This window comes from Leuresthes tenuis, unplaced genomic scaffold (genome assembly GCF_036924035.1).
Source record: "Leuresthes tenuis unplaced genomic scaffold, fLeuTen1.0.hap1 SCAF_7, whole genome shotgun sequence".
Taxonomy (NCBI): Eukaryota; Metazoa; Chordata; class Actinopteri; order Atheriniformes; family Atherinopsidae; genus Leuresthes; species Leuresthes tenuis.
Window position 1 is genome coordinate 4,848,237 of NW_027325361.1, and position 19,663 is coordinate 4,867,899.

Below are 19,663 nucleotides of genomic sequence, written 5' to 3' on the forward strand. Positions count from 1 at the left end.
AGAAAATCTAGAGACATCTTTGTGCACAAGGGTCACGGCCGTAATTAATACTGGATGATCTTCAGGCCCTCAGGCGACACTGCATTAAAAGCAGACATGATTCTGTCATGGAAATGCGTGTGGGCTCAGGAACACTCCCAGAAATCATGGTCTGTGAACACAGTTCACCGTGCCATCAACTTCTTTGCACGACAGAGCTTTAACCAGCTCTGTCGTGCAAAGAAGAAACCATATGTGAAAATGGTCCAGAAATTAAACCAACCTCATCCACAATGGACAGAGGCAAAGGGGAAAACTGTTTTGTAATTCTGAGAATAACTTGAAATTATGTGTAGAAGATGTGGGTGCAGGTTTTAGAGCAACATATGCTCCCATCCAGATAAGACCTTTTTTAGAGAAGGCCTTGCATATTTCAGCAACACGATGCCAAACCACATACCGCATCCATGACAACAGCATGGCTTTGTAGTAGAAGAGCTGGACTGAGCTGTCGACAGTCCAGACCTTTCACCAACAGAAAACATTTGGTGCATCATGAAATGCAAAATGTGACAAACAGAACCCAGGACTGTTGAGCAGCTAGAATCCAGCTACTGGTTTCATCAGTTCCCAAATGCTGCACAGTGGTAAACATACCCACACACACTTTTTTAGAGGCATCTGGCATCGAATACAAGATGAGCTAATAATGAGCTTTTCATAATACAATAATAATATCTTGTTTAACAATTGATGTGCCTGATGTACATAAGAAGGCTGCTGCAGTTGGAGTCACGGCTCAGGGCTCATCGCTGCCCTTATTTCCTGTCGAACAACTTTCCAATCATAATAAAAGAAAGAAAGAAAAGAAGGCTGATGAAGGCAAACTTTTCTTTGGTTTTTCAGTTGCTGTTATATTATTTTTGTGTGCTGTTTGGTTAGGTGAAATCATCTAAAACTCCTGGTTAGATTTGGCTTTTGTTGGTATAGTAAGGAAAGAAAATCATGAGTTGTGGTAAAATATGCCCTCTCAAAGCAAACTGCATGTGGTAGATGTTCGTATGCCGGGTGAAGAGTTCCAGCCCATCTGCAAAACTGCAAATGTGGTACATATATGAAAGAGTTATCCAACTGAAATACACTACTTTGAAAGTTTGTTCAGACTTGTCATCAACTAATTTGCCATCAACACAAATACTGTGATCTTTGTTGTGTTCCTGTTTTACTTTCTATCAGGAGATCGGGTTGAGTGATACTGTAACTTCCACTCTCTTTGTACAGAACAGTGCTGACAACCACACCGTGCCTGGAATAACAGCTCATGTGGTTTCTAAGAAGTACAATTGCTCAAACTTTCAAAAGAAGTTAAACAGTTTTCTGTTAACATTGTTCACTGTTGGAATTGTTTTCAAAAAAGAAACGTATGGGAACTGTGAGTTGTGATGTCTCTGCTTCTCTCTCTTCACTAGACAGACACTGACAACCTCACTCGTGCAAATATTCATGTCCATGCACATGCATCCACACACCCTGCAGCTGCAAACATCTAAACAAAGCAACCCTTGCTGCAACAAATGTGTAATTTCCCAGAATATCACATAGCCCCGTGGGGACAGGCCTGCTGTCAATCAATTTCCCACCAATAACAATGATCCTCGAGAAAATTCAAAAAGAAAACAGCTCATTAAGGCCTGTTTCAAGTTGGTGCTTCTCTTTAACGAGTAGCCATTAGTGTTTCTGTCCATCCACTGGGGACAGCTGAAAAGAGGAGCAGTGAATGGATAAAGAAAGAGAGCTGACCTGTGCTGCACTTTATTGTTGATGGAAATTTATGAGCGTTGTAACAGGTAAGCTGCATCATACAGCACACACCCTATACAAAGACCTTAATACAACTTCACTCTTTGCATGAACAGAACTTGTGTTTAATGGGAGACTTCAAGATTATTTCACCCTTAGCTGTTTTCAGTGAGATGTTGAGTGACTGTAATATGCTTTCACACACATGCACACATGCAGTGTTATTTCACCCGCAGCTCTCTGCAACAGGGGGGCTCCTACATATCTACCTGTCAGCACCCCTCTGAGCAAGCCAGTGCACCAATAGATGATGAGCTGCCGGAGCTTCAGGGGCTACGATCAGAGCAGAGGAGTTGCACTCTGCTACCTGTCCATCATAGCACAGCTGTCTCAGATCCATCACTGAGCACAGACTGCCTGAGGGCTCTTCTTAGTGCCCAACATAACAAATCAGGGAATCAACAAAGTGAATAACCCGCTGATGTGACTGAAACATGGCACTGAGCACAGCAATGGAGGCTACACTCAGTATGACAATAAGAAGGCAAAGGGGGTGTTTGCTTCCAATAATATCTCCATGATGAAATGGAAAGTGATTAAAACAAAAAGTGGCTCGATGTTTTTTTTTTTAATGTAGCAAAATCTGAAGCCACATCGTGGTATTTACAGCGAGCTACAATACATTTTCATTTGATCCAACCTTATGAATATCACAAAGAGGGGAAAAAAAAAAAAGTTAAAATTACTTGACTTGCCTTTGCAGGTGTTCTGACTATTTGCATTCACACACTTCTCCAACAGTGAGCTGATTACCGTCAGAGGTTTTTCTTCCATTACGCATTTCTTCGCTGTTTCACATAGATAGCAGATAATGAGTTTACGGTAGTTAGGTCCAGATCATTGCTCTACATATCAAAACTCTCATTCAAGCTGTGATTCATGAATAAATAAGGCTATGTTTACTCACAGGAGAAACTCTGCATAGCAACCCAGCAAACCACACATGTCCCCCTGAATTATTGCAGTAATTTAAGCAATAATTAGCTATATTATTACAGTGTTTTATGTTGTTTTTTGTTTTGGGAATATACTGCTCATTGGCAATAATATTTCAAATGAAAAGTGCTATACATCATAGAACTGAAGACCAGCAATTATGCTTCTTTTGCTTTTGTGTTTGGACAGTAAAAGCTTTTTGGCTTTGGGAAATACAACCATGATAAGTTACCGTTTCTAATATTTAATTCTGCTGTTCACTATTCCTCTACATGGCCACATAGAATAGCCAAACACAGTTCAGTTTCAAATAGCAAATCCCTCAAATATGGGAAGTAGGTTTTGATAGTGGAAACAATAAATTGTTTCTCTTATTATATAAGAGAAATAATTTATTTAGAAACAACAATTTAGAGGTTTCTTTCATTAATATGTTTTGTAAGGTAAATATGAGCTTTTATTTTTAAGAATATCATTACAAGATCAACATTTTCAATAGATCAGAAAACAAGATAACACTTCTAGTCATTATTTGCAATTATGAAATGGCATTTAAGGAGATGGGGCTGACCTTGAAAATCAATAACTGACCACAACAACAAAAAAAAACATTTTGAGAGATCTGTTATCTGTTAAATCAAAAGAAAATAGTGTAAGAGGCAGAAGAGTCCTTAGTTTAGTTTTTTCTTTCTTGATACAGAGCAAAAAAATCAACTTTACAGTAACACAAATATTGGCTTCTTATCAATAAAGGGTAATTTAGAGCACACTGTTGTGTTTAGTAGCTGGGTTACCCCAGATACCAAAATAACCCACCGTGCAAAACAGTTGGTTAATGTGGACTGAAAGTTATTTCAAGGACCTCCCCAAAGAGAATAGTGCAAAATGAGAGAAAAGTCCTTCATGCTTCATTCAATAAGAAAACCAAATAGCATTTATTTGGAGGACATTGTGAGCAAACAGCAATCATTCAGCTGTTTTTAACTCCAAAGATTTTTCATTGCGCAGTTTGCTTTCTTCCCCCTCTTCATTTAATCTGATGTGACATTGATCCTTCTCAATATGCATGAATCATTAGTAACCAAGAAGTGATTTCAGAAATTAAGAATTGCAAACAGAAAAGCTTTTCTTCTCAATGACATCAAAAGAAAATCTGCAAATGCCACCTGCATGGCTAACATTTTCTGAAAGGCACTTTCATAGTAGCATCCATTAACTTCTTTAATTGGGCTACTTAACAAGAGAGTTGGGTAGAGTAGGAGTAAGATGGGAGATAAGAAGACTTTCTGTCTGTCTTTCAGTCATCGACCCACCACAGAGCCAAACTACAGTAGTTAGGAAAGCAAGAGCAAGACTGAGGAAGAAAGTGTAATGATGCAGTTGATAGCTGTGAATGCTTCATTGAACTGCCACCAACAGTTTATCAAACAACATCAAAGAAACATTTGTGAAACTCCTCCTTTACCCGCTGATAACCCTGAAAAAGAGGCGATATACTGATTCCCGATTATTTAGATTTTTTAAACCTTTGACAGTATTCCCATATATATTTCAAAATCTTGACCACAGCAAAGAGGCTAACCATTGTCTCATAAACATGCATGTAGTGGATTAGGATGAATTGGATTACCGATGCAAATTTATATGAAACAAAACAATCCCCTTTAGGTCAAATTTATGAAGCTGAAAAGGACTCTAAGTTGGGCTACTTTGCATTTCACTAACAAATGAATGTGATGTCCCGTTTTACATACATTTCACTTGACTAACTAGATTTTCTTAAAATGAACACAATGAGAAATAGAGAAGAGGACTGAAAATCTTGATTTACTGTATATTTTAAAGTATTCATTTTTGAAGTTACACATTTAAAAACCCAAGTAACATAATTACTATTTTTTGTGCATACTTGAAATCTTGTAATTAATATAGCAACCTAAATATCACCAAACTAAATCTAACAACTGTTATCACTCTGTGGCTTGAGGTTAGTCTGATGATAAATAAATCCGCCAAGAATCAAGCATGGTTTTCTGCTTTTTAATACCAAACTTCCTGGAAACAGACCACCAATTCAGTATAAATTTGTATAATAATGGAGACGGTTGTCAATCAATCAACCTACTACACTCATGGTGTCACTGAGTGGAAGTTGTGGGGCCTGTTTGTCAGGGATGTAAATTCCCAAAAAACGTAGAACTGCTGTAAAATATGTCATTGTATTGTTTGCTAGGATCTCTTCAGTGCTTCCATTCAAATTGAAATACAGACAGAAGAGATAGATAGATAGATGAAGAGACAAAAATTATACAGTTGCAGATACATACCACAGCCAATTGGAAATAGGGAAACTGGGTGTGTTAGATGTGATAGTCTGGGCCTGGTGATCAGGGAACAAGATAGGTGACCAGGTGGGTGTGAAAGTCAGGTGACCCAAACCGGAAAGAAAGTCATAGCTGATCCGGCTTTTTGACGTTTGTGTCATAGATTAGATCTGTGGTTCCAGTCGTCTTGTTGTTAAGCTTATCAGTTGTTGTCAACATCTTCTTGTTTAAATCTCTGCCAGAAGATGAATAAACCTATTTAGACATCACTGAAGAATTGGTTGCCACTTCTGAGATTTTTGCTTGACCTTTTTCCTGCAGCCATGTTCATTTGTTTGACTGTTTCTTTGGTTTGGTTTTTGCAGGTGAAATGCAGCTCGATTGGGATAAGATCAAGTGATTGATGAGGCTGATTATAGAATATTCTCCTTCTTAGTACGTTTTTAACTTTAATCAATTTAGTTTAACTTTAATCAACCATGGCGACAGAGCTTCCAGGTACCCTTTAACATCCAATATTTGTTACCGGCATTCACGGCGACCTTTGCAACCTGACACTTCACACTAGTTACTGACACATTGAGGCGAATTTGCTGCTGCAGCCGCCTCCACCCCCTTAACTTTCTCCATTTAAGTCATGCTTTTGTTATTACTAAGTGAGCACATTGAGAGGAACAATCCCCCCATTTTCCCCTTAAGCAAAGCTTCAAAATGTTTTTTTTGTTTTTTTTTTTCTCAGATGAAAAGGAACTCCTATCCTATTTTAGCAAATTGAGGCAATTCAAATGCAGGCCAATGCAACATGTCTAGATGCAGAAGTGTGGGGAAAGAGAGATAAATAGGTGAAACGTCGCAGGGGGGGGTGCTTTGTTATAAAAGCAGTTATGTTATTGATCTGCGACTTCGGTGAATATCACTCTGATAACAGAAAACAAGGGCAACTCAGAGATGGTAAGATCACGATTAGCTGACATGTAAACTGCTTATCCCTTTTGTACTGTAATTGGTCATAACATTGTTGACAAGAGACTGATCCTCACACACAAAACGAGAAATGCCTGGAATCACATTGTCTACATAATGTGCCATGCGTGAATTGTTAATACACATTTAACCCCACAAACACACATACGATAATGACTGAAGCCGATCATAGAAGAGCCATCAACAACAGTAAATCCTTCTCCATGTGACTTCATGATTGTTTCTGTCAACAACGGTTTGCATTTTAGTTGCACCACAAAAAACCAAACAGTTTGTTTCAAACTGAGGATCACGGCAAACATGCCCCTAAATGCATGTAAAAAGGGCACTTTTACTTTTAGCATTCTTTTTTGTTTTCTCTGCCAAGCTGATCCAGTAAAGCTGTTATTTATGACCTTTTTTTTACAGGAGTTGTTGGGCAAAATACAATTATACCATAACACGAGAAAATCCTAATGGTGCGTGTTGGGATTCACAGGGCAGTTTCACGCTGTGGTGGCTCACATCAGTGAAAGCAAATTATTGTTTCACTTGATTGAAGCACTTTCCTTAATCATGCTACTCTTAACAGAACCATAAATTAACTCTGATTTGCCCACACTTTCTTTAACACATCTACGTATTACCCAGTCATGACACCTTTTTTCACATTTAGCCAAGTAAGTTATATTCTTAGCATTTACAAGAGTGGTTAGCTGGATGTTGGTTGGATACATTTTTAAAATGTATAGTGGGTTGTACGATATTGCAAACATTTGGTATGGTAGCCCAGCTACAGTTTGCTGCATATTAAGAAACATCTTCTTGAATTTGACAACTCGTGCACTGAAACAATACAGAACACTTGCATACTAATTATTGGGCTACAACGACTCATAACACATGTAAATAAAGAGGACTGCAGAAAATAGTACAGACAACAACTGGAAACCATCCCATAGACACTGAAGGACCAGCCTGAAACTCATTTGTTTTTGAAAAAGTGTTATGTTTCTTTCTGTGAAAGGCTGACTTCCCATTTGAGACCAGGAAGAATGAGCAAAAATATATATCTTGGTTTAGTTTTAACGTTTAACATAAGATGATATTTGTCATCCTCGCCTCAGTCTTTTGATTATTAACTGCCAATTTAAATAATCAGCTGTAATTGTCCATGTATTAAGTATTATTCATCTGCATATAAGGAATTACTTCCTATCTAGTAGGTATTTCTTTGCCCAAATGGTCTGTCTATTTTACCCAGAAACACCTAATAATTTGCACTATAATCTTGATAGAATATAAACAATAAAAAACATAATTTAATTAATCAAATGAACAATAAATTGATGCCCCTCGGGAAACAAATGAGTATCTGTTGACATTGGAATCCATTGTTCATAGCATGCCATCCGTTCTATATTCACTCACAGAGACTCTCTCTTTCATAAAAGCTGCCTCCACGGACCTCTGGCCCTGATAACTCACCCGTCACACACTTGTCAGAAGCCATAAGCTCTGCACTGGATAAAATCCTCGTCACTGCCATTGCTGCTGGGAATGAAGAGGAGGAAAAGGCTGCTCTGCCTTTGTCCTGAAGACACTTTCAACCTCTAACTGGAAATTATTAGATGGGCTTGTGTCCAGGTCTGCTCTGACTGAACGGGCGGCTTAGACATTCATACGTGGTAAAGAAAACATTCATGGACGTGCTCTCTCTGGATGTGTCCTATGGTGCGTTTGTGAAAAAGCTTCGGCACCGTCATTTCCACACACTAATATATTGATTACAAACAAACAAGACCATTGTACTGAGGGTCAACACCCAATGCCTGCAAATGCAGTTTGAAGCATCGGGATGTGTTCTGAATTTAAAGGAATAATGCCAAATGAAGTGTGAAATGAACTAACTGCTTCCAAACATCTGTTTTTCTGTTTTTCAACTTTCATTTTCTCAAATTGTTCGAGAGGATCTGTATTTGTGGTTTGCTGAATGGTAACCTTCTCACTGTGCTGACGATAATATGGTAATGTGATGTTATACCCCCAAAACATTTCACATCAAACCCAAAGAATACCGTTCACGCCACATTTCCTACCAACAACGTTGGTTTCATTATAGCACCTTAAGCCCAAGGCTATTTTTTTTACTTCCACCTGAAAAATCTCTTCAAATTCAGGCTGTAACAGCTACACAAATGGTCAAACTAAACAACCTGCGGTTATGTTGATGACAAATACTCAACACGAGAATTCTGAAAATTATCTTGATCTGTATCTTTAAATCAGAGTGAGAGTTTTTGAATATTTTGATGGTCATTTTCATTTTTGTAAAATCAGAACCAAATAACAACTGGCTTGTGTTTCTGAATCTGTAACTCAGTGCTACCAAATCCATTGCAAAAGGCAGTATTGCATATATTTTTGGGTGCACTTCAACTAGAAGCAACCAGAAATAAAATGTGCTGCGGTACTTTTTTCCAATTAACATTGAGATTTCAGGCTTTGGTCCTCAAGCTTCCCCAAGGTTTCAGGTAAAGGGTAGATTAGGCAAATTAAATCTCGTCTCATTTCTCCTCAACAACTGTACAAGGTTGTGGACGTTTTTTACTTGCATCTTAGAACATAACTGCCGTGAGCCAGAGATGAATATCTTATGGTTCAGATTCAAGCATGTCAGTACCCTCAGCTGGTTGAAGCGGGCTTGACTGTCTCAGTTTAATATTTAAAGTATTTATTGAGAAAAATGTTAATTAAAAAAATTAAAAAATCTGAAATGTACAAATCTGCAAATAGAGGCAAAAAGGGGGACTCCTAATGCACCCATTAGCCTACTAGTCATGCCTTATAGGCAAAACAAAAGAAAATTCACACATACTTAACAGGGGTGGCTTAGCCCTACACTGCCATGTCCTTACACATAAATTTGTTGTGGTGCAGAATCAGCTGAGTGATGACAGCAACATTGATCGCACTGGTGAGTTCCGCAGTACCAGTTTCATGTATGCAAAAATAAAAGGCAGCCCTGTATTGCTAAAAATACAGTAGGACCCAATACAGGGCCTCCAGAGAAGAAGAGGATAAAAGTTTCAGGCAAATTTCTAAAATTTGGTTGTCTCTAAATGTCAGAACAGGCTTTGTATCATTGCCTTTAAAAATAAAATAACCTTATCTGACACCCCGTTTTTTAAAATGAATCATTTGATCATTTTCTGCAAACAATAATAAAAAATGTTCCTGGTTTTCGAATAAGAAGCATTTAAACTAATTAAGTAAATATTGTGACCATGATTAAAACAAAATATTAATGGAAAATGGAAAAGTGATCAGTCTTTCTGCCACGACCTCTGCGTCATGATTTTGCAGTTTGCATGCATACGGGTGCTTGAGGAAAAGAAAGAGAAATAAAGTTTTTTACCTTTAATTATTGCCATATGCAACAAACTCAATACCATGGGCAATAAATTAATATATGTCGCTATTCTGCTGTAGCTTGGTGAGTTCTCGGTCTCTAAACTGCTCCTCGGGGAGTGGTTGACAGATTGCTCAGTCAATACAGACCCCAGCTGCTAAAAGGTAATAAGCAGATTCACAGACACACAGGTTTAGGCATTCAGTGTCCACCAGTCTGATGATATATATTTTTAAAAAATTTTGAAAAACACACAAAAAAAAAATCTATTGCCTTTAGCAGATCAAGTATTGTGCATTTATATCAAGTGTGGAGTTCATCTACTCGATAGCATTAATCTGTAATTTCAGAAATATTCAATAAACATATACGTGCACAGATCAATGTAGAATACAAATAATGATGATTAATTTCAAACCCCAACATTTTTATTGTCACTATATGAATGACATATAAACAAAAGCCTGAACATTCATAACTGTTAATAAATTCAAGCTTGTTTTGTTCTTTAAGTATTAGAATTAGAATGAATGTGAATGGCACACCTATCCAAACTGCCTTTAATGGGGAAGCAGTCAGATTGTAGATCGATATGGGATCATTGGCTCCTGTTCCTGCCTAAAAATAACACTCGTATGCAAAGATGATTTGAGAATTATCTTTCACTATTGAGCATTCCATCAGGAAATCTCTTTTCCTAGTGTGTGAAAAAAATTAAAAAACATCCATTTAAAAAGTATGTTTTTGAAAATTTTGAAATATTCATGTCATGTGCATCCATCTTTTCTGTGGTTTGCTGCGTTGCATTGCAGTGCATTGTAGTATTTCGTCCTTAATTTCCCCTCTATTCTTTTTTCTGCTGTTCTCTTCTCTTCATTGCTTTTTTTCATTGCAGTTGTGTGCCCATTTATTCCATCTCATTTCATAATCTCTATTAAATTTGAGTTTCCATCTTGAGCATTCACTACACAATGACAAAGTCATAAATACGAGGCAGACACAGCACAATGGGATAAATGACAGGTATTATGAAATCATGCCTCTACAGCCCCTCCTCTCCACAAACATGTGTGCATATAATTTAAACACTAATCACTTCCTAATTACAAGAGATGACTTCTTACATCAAATGAAGTCAATGTAATAGCCAGTGGGCTGACGGGAGAAAAAAAGAAAGGGAAAATACAGGAGATGAGGCGTGTTGTAAAAGTTATGGCCCATGAAGAAGAAGAAGGGAGGTGGTGACATTTTGACTAATATGCTACTTTCTTTCGATATGGCTCGACTACACACACGAAATCATGTGGCCAGAGCTTCTCACATTGGCAAAGATGATTTCACAACACCACAAGCTTCTAAATGATTCAATGAAACAATGCTTTTGTTCATTTTACACCCTTTCCCAGCTGTGATGCAAGTGTTGGCATCAAGTCTGCAAAAATATCTCCTATCCAGTGTTATCAACATGAATAAAAAAACTGCTATGCATAGCTTTAGCTGTGTCTTTTTTAAATGTAGCATGGTCCAACTCCTGGACAAGGGCACGTGGAAAACGCTGACCACTTTTAGTATGAAATAAAAGCCACAAAGCTATTGTGAAATCCGCGACCTTTGCCGAAAGAAGAGGAAGAATAAGTGAATGAATAGATGTTTTAAAACCATCATTATGCCAGGTGCATTTGTCTGCAATCATAGTGGAAGTAATATTGTTAAGTGCCCCTGTGTCTGTTTTTCACTGCTTCTGAATTCACTTAATCCATTAATCTATCACTGTTATTATTGCATTTGATCAGACCTTGAAAAGAAAAAAATCCTTTCACAAAAAAAAAAATAATAATTCTGAGAATCTTTTACATCACACTGCTGCAACAGTGACTCATAAATCTTGAAGCTTTTTAATCTGCCTATAACACCGTGAAGAAAAAGATGAAAAATTGTCAGAATAAAAAACTGACACTTTACAACTTCTACTCTGAAAAATACTCCATTAAGATTGATACTTTTGAAAATGTATTAAAACTTAAAATGTTCACAGGCTGTTCCAGTTCAGTGACTGACAGGTAGGGGGCGATAAAGCTGAGGCACCTTTCTGGTCTCTCCTTTTGTACTTCAACTCTTACAGCTCTCTCCCACATCCCTCGACTCCCTCTCCCCTGCCCCCCTGACGGGAAAGGCCAACTGAGCTCTGGAGAATATTTATGAGCAGGAGAGAGCAATTGCTTTGAGATGATTCGAAAAGGGAGGGAGAGAGGGAGAGGGGGAGCAGGAGAAAAGAGTGAAGATGTGAGATGGACATGGAGATAAAGGCAGATATGGTTTAGATTCAAATGTTTTTATTTAACCTCTTATTAACCTGGTGGATAATTAACACTAATTTCTGATTTCTATTTCTCCTTGCGCTAGTAGATTTCTATTGTAAGGAGAAGCAAAATCTGCCTGTGGGAGCACCGTGGGAAGCAGTCCTGATTGGAAGAATTTAGATTATTCCTTGGGTTCATGTAAGGCCGGTTTTAGTTTAACACTTTGATTCAAGAAGCAATAACAGTTCTTTGATTGTCTCATAAAAGGGTTGCAAAGTGTCTGTAACAAGCAGACCAGTCTCAGTGATCAATACAAATAACTCAGACAGTTCTCAACCTTTTCTTTAAGAAATCAGTCTGTTTTGGGCTTTTTTTTTCCCCCAAGTCACCTCTGATCTGTTCACTTTTCAGTATCCAAGACTGTTCTGTGATGGATGGCAGTGCTAGAAGAGCGAGATATTTAAAGCCTAAAAAGGAAACTTGTTTTTAAAGGAGTGGAGCGCAAATAACAATGCAGGAACATTGTCTCACATTCTGAAATTATGGTATTTCACCCTTTTGCAAAAATTAGTCAGGATTTCTTTCTTTTTTTCATAGGAAACTGAAAAGGCCAATGTAACCCAAGGGGAAAGAATGGTTATAGACATCTTAAGTTTGCATTTCCAGATATATTGCTGAGAGGGGTCAAACATTATACTGTAGGTTACAGAATTCTGCAGAGGGTTTAGAAGTGGGTTTTTGTAAACCAGAAAGAGCTTCAGCTTTTCAGCTATGTAAAACTGTTAATCCCATGCATGCGTTAATCTAACGTATGCTAATATCTATCAGAATCTTATGCCTTGGGTGGGTGCAGAATGAGCAGGGGGAAAAGAAAAGAAGAAAGAAGGTATGAAGTCATCCTGGTGAATAAAAAAAGGACGACAATAGGGCGAGAGGGAGGAAATGATGAAAGGAAGGAAGCAAACAGCGCTACATTCTCTATCTTTGCCTGGCATTGTCACCCCTGTCAGCTGTTAAATGCCAGTGTCAGTCAACCCTCTGTTCAGCTGGCAACGGCCCCTCACCGCACAGTGGCGGACACTCCGACATCGCTCTTGTCACAGGTATCAAAACACTTACCTTGCACATATAGTCACAAATAGACACATAAATAGGCACACTTAGTCATGATCGAACAACACAGTAACCTCTAAAAAAGCTTATTGTCAGCTCACAACAGCAACCCATAAATCAGAAAATAAGCTTTTGATTTAAGTTAATCAAAATAAAAAAAGTGTTTTCAGGGTGCAGGACTTCAGTTCGACAGAAGAATTCCCCACCCTCAAGAGGAACTGACAATTTGAGGTCAAAATGGGGAAGTACATAAAAATACACTTACTGTGTATATTTCTAAATTAAAAATGTTTGTACAGTACAAGATGATATTCATCACGCAACATACATACTCGTATGTACAATAAATATGTATGTATAATACTTTGCCCTTTCAGGTACAGTATACAATGTGTGTAGGTCACACTGCTTTACACAGATTTGTGCATAACCAACACCTGAAAGGATTTCATCAGTGCAAGTTTCAGTGTGGAGTTCTGATGTTTTTTTTCTATCTTGAAGAGTTGCTGCATAAACACAGACACATACACACTAGCTTTGACAAAAAATAATTTAAGCCTTATACACACGTTTGAAGTTTGTCATATGCTGCAGCTGAATTTTTTCCCCATAATCCAGCCGTCAAGTTTATGATTACTTTGGCAGAATGTGCAAAATGTCCAAAAAAATCCTCCTTTTGATAAAGAGGCAAGCTTTGGAATTGAAATTGTTTGTGAAAATACTGCTTCAAAACCATATTTTTGAGTTTTGTATAATTTTGTATCATCTATCCAAACAGAAAAAAATAACTACACTAAAGCTACGTAAAAGTTTGCACCTTAAACTTGCTTTGTCTTTAATGCCACTCTTGTCTCATTAAACAGAGAAATGACATTGCACATCACAAAAAGCTTTAAAAACAAAACCCTGCTGTTTCTATACACACACCCACCATACTTCACATCACACACATTTAAAGCCCCTCTTTCTACCCACTGTCACACATCAACAGGCTCAGTGAGATATCTGTAGTGTCCCACTGCTTTTCTCAAGCCCTCCTGTGGTATCTCCACTTTGAGTTTCCACTGATATACACCATTCTGAGCTTGTATCATATTCCACCCATATGTCTCTGCTATATGTACAAAAAGAGGAGGCAAGCAGTTGCACCCAAAGCATCTTGGATCCATGTGGATTCCATGCAAAGCTTTCATTTGTATGCAAAACTTCACTAAGTAATCTCCTCTGTGCTTCATGCCACGGTTTGCCACTTACTTAAACTTTATTTAAATGTGTAAAGAAAAGTATAATGTGTTATCTTGCGTTGCTCCCTTAACATTTTTTTTCCCTCAAGGTTACGTGAATGGGAGTCTATTAGCTGCAAATGCTCTCTGCATTTGCTCAATTTGGAACTCAGAAGCAGATTTCTCCAACTTCCCTTATACCCACCTTACCCAACATTCAGTCATTGCTGACACTGCTCTCACCTGTAAATCTTGTACTTGGTAGTGAATCCTTGCTGGTAGCGCTCTGTAAAATCAACAAACTCCTGAGAGTTGTGGAAAGGACCCTTTTCCGATAGCAGCCAGCCCAGGGGCCCACTCGAGCCACTGAAGCCAGTGCCAGCGGAGTCCGCCGCACTGGCTCCTACTGACAACCAGCTCTGGAGCAGGCTTAGGGTTAACCAATTCCATAGAAACATTAAGGCCGTCAGTCTAATCAAGATGCACGGGCCACTCATGCTGCTTCCCCCGGCCCCGGTGACTCCTCATTCTCCCTGCACTCCCGATGAGTCCTGCTGGAAGGGGGAGGGAAAGAGTGAGTGGAACTGAGGCATGGTGGACAATATAGAGCAATAAATCAGCTTTGTTGAAGACCTGATAATTATAAAGATGAAGTGAAAGGACTTCATTTGTCCATTATATCTGGGTCAAAAATCTTGGCAAATAGCCACTATTATTGGAGACTGATGTCAACAGTCCTCTTCTTGTTGCCCACGGCTATGTACATAAAAAATACCTTAAATGTATATTTCCTCTGAAAACTGGACGAGATTTAAGATCCTCTTATATTATCACTTTTGTTATACTTTTTACCGCCGCGCCTTTTACCTTATTCGGCAAGTCTTGTTGTCCGTGACTGGTCGAAATAAATCTCCGCAAAATCCCCAGATAGGACCGTGAAGGTGGGTTCGGCTGGGCGCATAGACTTTACGGCATGGAAAGAGACTTTCTTCTCTCTTTTCGGGAGGGAAGCAAACAATGACTGCACAAGTTGAACTACACAGAAGAAGACATCCGACCTCCGTAGAGCGAGCTCCTCTTTGTCATTGTGGTATATTTCCAGTGGAGAGCGTCCTACTACGCGCTGTAGGAAGGCTACTGTAGGTCCACTCCAAATGACTCGCAGCGGACGCGACGGTTCGAGTGGCTCAAATCTGCCCGGTAGATTGATTTTTTTAAAAGACCTTCTGGTTCACTGAATGCGCAGAGATCACCAGCACACGAGAGGAGAGACAAGCTGCTGTTCTCTAACTCATCCTGGCTCTTGACTGGAGAGACGCGCTCGGGGCGCACGCGGGACGGGAGGAGAGCAGCTGACTACTGATGGTGACTGGACTCCCAGCGCACGGAATGTGTGAATGGCATTCTGTGCGCTCTCTCCCTCCCTCCTGTACCATACAGAGTCTATTTAATTTATTCCAGCAGCGAGAACACTCCCGGTTGGCTGAGACAATCTAGAGGAAGTGAGAGTAGGAGGTGTACAGATGAGGGTGGGGTGGAGGATGGTGTATTGGATGCCTCATTTTAGGAAACCAATGAAGGGACCTGCACATGATACTAATACAGATTAAAAGCAGTATGACAAGAAGGAGCAAAACAGGAATTTAGAGATATATTGTAATTTTTTATACTAAATGTGTGCTCTGCTCTCGTCTTTACGTCTTATTATCAGTATTAAATACTTCTGAAAATTGATAAATGGGAAAATTCTGTGTATGGCAGAAATTAAGCAATGCATTCAGATATATTCAAGAATTTTGAAATGTGACAAGATTTTAAGAAAATTGTTTGGTTGGATTTAAAACAAACATTTTTGGACCACAACAGGTATATCTTGCTGATAGTTAGAACTGCGATTATCTTAGTTTAGATTAATCGCAAATAAATTTGAGTTATATGAACAACGATTTTAACGATGGTTGTAACGCGACGATGACCATCTTCATGAGTAGGACAATGGGAGAGAGGCGGAGGAATGGGTGCATTTTGCCCCCCTGTAGATACTCTCGTTATCTCCTTTGCCCTATTCCTCCCTCTCCCCTTTCCTACAGAATAATCATCACTTTCACCATCAGCGAACTTAATTAGATCTGCTCTATCCAAGCGCTTGTGCCTCGGACACAGTGCGGATCAGAGAGGCAGAGAGGAGACGAAGGGAAGGAGGGTTTTGTGCTGCTTTTCAGCTTTTCTGTAGACGCTCAAAGAGAGGTTTTATACGGGGATTGGATTAGAGAAATGAACACCATTGAGTCTGGAGATTCACTAGCTCCCAAACTCAAAGAGAAGCAGAAATCCCGTGGCACAGCGACTTGCCGAATCCGAAGAGAAAGAATGAGTTGATTTGTCACAGTTTCATCATCATGTCTTGGGAATGGGTGCTTTTTTCTTCTGACCCTGCCTTCCAGCGATGAGGACTTGTGAAGGACAACTACCTAATAGGAACAGACAGTCTTTGGTCTGTAGTTTTGTTTCTGGATTGAAGGGTTTTTCTTCTTTCCTGTTTTTAAGCTGCGTTGTGATTTGTAGAGAAACTTTAAGTGGTCAGCAACAAATTTTTATTTTCAAAGTTTTGAATAAGATATGAAAGTGGAGAGAATGTGATGGCTCATTACTTCCATGGGTTCACATAACATTGTATGCAGTTTTTAGAACACTGTTTTCAGGTTTCAGAGCCCCAAAACTCCAGAAGGAAGTGGAAGTCTGTCCACACAGCTTATATTTACAATTCCACATAAATCATTCATCAATTTGAGTGTGTTTGTGTACAAGAGTAGATTATGTTCCGAAAGGAACTGAAGCTCGTTTATTTGTTTTTGGGAGATAGGCAAGGCAGCAGAATTGATTGTCAATTGATGGAACATAAAGTTGTCAGTGTGGACGTAAACCAGACACAAAGAGGAAAAAAGATAAAAGACAATGTCACAGCAAAGTGCTCATTAAAGCTCCAGGACGTGGGTGGGCTGTGCAGGTCACAGTGTCTGAGCAGTGAACTGTAAAAAGGAGTCATTCTTGTGCTCGTTGAGGTCCGAGTCACCAAAGATTGAATGAGCAGGACCTTGGTAATTCAATTCAGTCATCTTGCTCAGATTTAGACATTTTTAAACTGTGAAGAAATGTTTCTTGGAATTTTCCAGTATGTGCTGAATGCAAAAGCTGCAATATAGTTTTTGACACTATTTATCCCTGTATTGTTTAAAAGAATTTCCTTTCAGACAGGAGTAGTGCAAGTTAACTGCATATCAATAACAACCATACAGACAAATCACTAAACCCAACTCTATGTAGCATTTTGACATCTTACAGCTAGATAAGGCTTTATGGCCGACAACTTCATAGAGATCCCTCCTGTCAGTGTCTGGTAGAGACCTTTGATAAAGGGGATTGAATATTGGATTTATGCTTTCTGCATGGCCAGAAAGCGAACTCCATGTTAAATCTTAATGTTAGTATGTAGATGAGGACACAAAGTTTTAGAAACTACCACAACTTCATTTTAAAGTTTAGATTAATTTTCTTAATTTGCATTTAAAATTCAACAGCTGAATGAACAGTTTCGATTAAAAAGTGGCACTGGGCCACATTCTTCGCCCCGTCTCAGCCGCCATGTTGCATCATTATCCTACTTCAAGAGCTCAGTTGGGACCAGTTCAATACAGGCTCTATGGACATCCCTTTTCTGTAGCGTCCATAGTTTGGGGGCAAGGAGGAGGGGGTTGTAATCAGTTGGTTATCATTTGCAATTTGAGTCGATGGATTTCAACAACCTATACACTGAACCATTAAAAGGTTTTACATTGAGATTTTCTCAAGCCAGCTAAGAGAGAAGATGAAAACTAAGGGGGGAAAAAATCTAAATGCATGGAGTGGTCACTGGTTAACCACCCCATTTCCTTATTGTTGGGGTGCATGGCCTATCTCACGATGCAATAGGGCAGCCCATTGTTCCATCACAAAGCAAACACAAACATTTGATGACAAAAAGACATTTATTCACTTTTATATTCTAATGGTGGCAGCTCAGAATCTTCCATTCACAAATACATTTTTTTAAGAAGCAGACAAAACTAACAAGGAGCTCCAAGCAAGCAGAAGAGAGATTAGGACACTACCTCGTATCCACCCTTGTGTTAACCACCTTAATGCGTTATTGAGTTGCCCTGCTGCTCAACAATCATTACCCACAGCAAAAGTAATGACAACCTGCAAATAGTTTTTTGTCTATAAACAGCTGGCACACAGACTTCTTGCTGAGGTCTTGTCTCTGCACGAGTCTGTGTAACCTCAACAAGTTTTGCAAAGGACCGTGGCACTTGCATTTACTCACACAGACAGATAGTCATTAGGGGAGGTAAACATTCACTTAAATCAGAGCGTGCTCATTGATGCCACTCAAGGGTCTTTGTGAGGAGTGATCAGGGAACAGAATGAGGCAGAGGTTTTAATTAGCTTGAGAACTTGACAGCCTTTGACAGTGCTTTGTCACAACACTCTTGGCTTTAACTCTGTTCTTACGGTGAACTATATAGAATGGCTAAAACAGTGCATCGTCTGATTCTTGCAGATACTCTTCTATGAAGCAGATTGGATTATGTTCAAAAGGCATGCAGCTCCAAAGTTATCTCTGCTAATGAGATCTGATGATTCAGACAATGCATCTTCTTTGTTGGGATAATTAGCAATAAATGACACATTATGCCAGTTAAATGCTTATTTGTATTTAGAAGTAATTGCTTCCAGACACTTATAAATATAGATAACTAACTGGGGTCAAAAGCACACATAACATGATAAAAGAAGTGTAAAACTTGACTAAACGTTAATAAGAATATTGATTACTTGTTGCTCATTTGATTCTCCAGACTAGCCATTAATCAACTCGTTCCTCTTGCCTGGTCCTTTTGACTGGATCATGGCCATTCTTGCTTTGCTCTATAGTTGCACAAACAGGCCTGCATTTCTTCCTCCCCTTCTTTTTATACACTTATTTATGCAATAATTTTTTGTTTAACAAAGTGATTGATCTTTTTCTGTTCTGACTGACTGAGACACATTGTACAGTATAAAGAAATGGCATTGGCTGGAGACCTGAGCTAGTGCATTAATGAATTAATTCATATTTTGTCCCTGTAATATTTATATTTGAAATTATTTTGACTGTTAATCATTTTACAGAATGTTGTATTTCATATATAAAAGATCATAGTAATCATTTGTTCTCATTACCATAATTCTTCTTTTGTATTGGGTGTAATCTCTTCTTTACACAGTATTTTCACCAGGCTAACGCACATGTGCACTTCCTCTAGCAGTTCATTATTCAAGTCTTTCCATATCAACTCACAGACATTCATGATTCACATCAAGAATTTTTTTGAAATAATTCATGTGAAAACTTCTATTAAGTTCATGGAACCTTGGAAAATCATGCAGAGCTATGCTACCATTTGTAAATTATGAATTTAAGTAGTTTGGTCATCAGAGACAACTTTCACTATGTTTGTGATTCTTTTTATG

The 19,663-nt window shown here is 38.6% G+C and overlaps 1 protein-coding gene across 2 annotated transcripts in view; it reads right to left on the reverse strand.

The window, feature by feature from the left end:
* Nucleotides 1-15,498, reverse strand: part of brinp3a.1 (bone morphogenetic protein/retinoic acid inducible neural-specific 3a, tandem duplicate 1) — a 47,142-nt gene extending 31,644 nt beyond the window's left edge. Inside the window, exons 1-2 of one of the 2 annotated variants that reach the window (XM_072388965.1) lie at nt 14,978-15,498; nt 14,354-14,661 (exon numbers count right to left, since the gene is read on the reverse strand). In XM_072388965.1, coding sequence (XP_072245066.1) covers nt 14,354-14,607 — 254 coding nt within the window. In that variant the 5' untranslated portion in view covers nt 14,608-14,661; nt 14,978-15,498. Of the gene's footprint in view, nt 1-14,353; nt 14,665-14,977 lie in introns of both variants that reach the window. The other variant, XM_072388964.1, reaches the window with a different exon arrangement.
* Nucleotides 15,499-19,663: the final 4,165 nt, after the last annotated feature.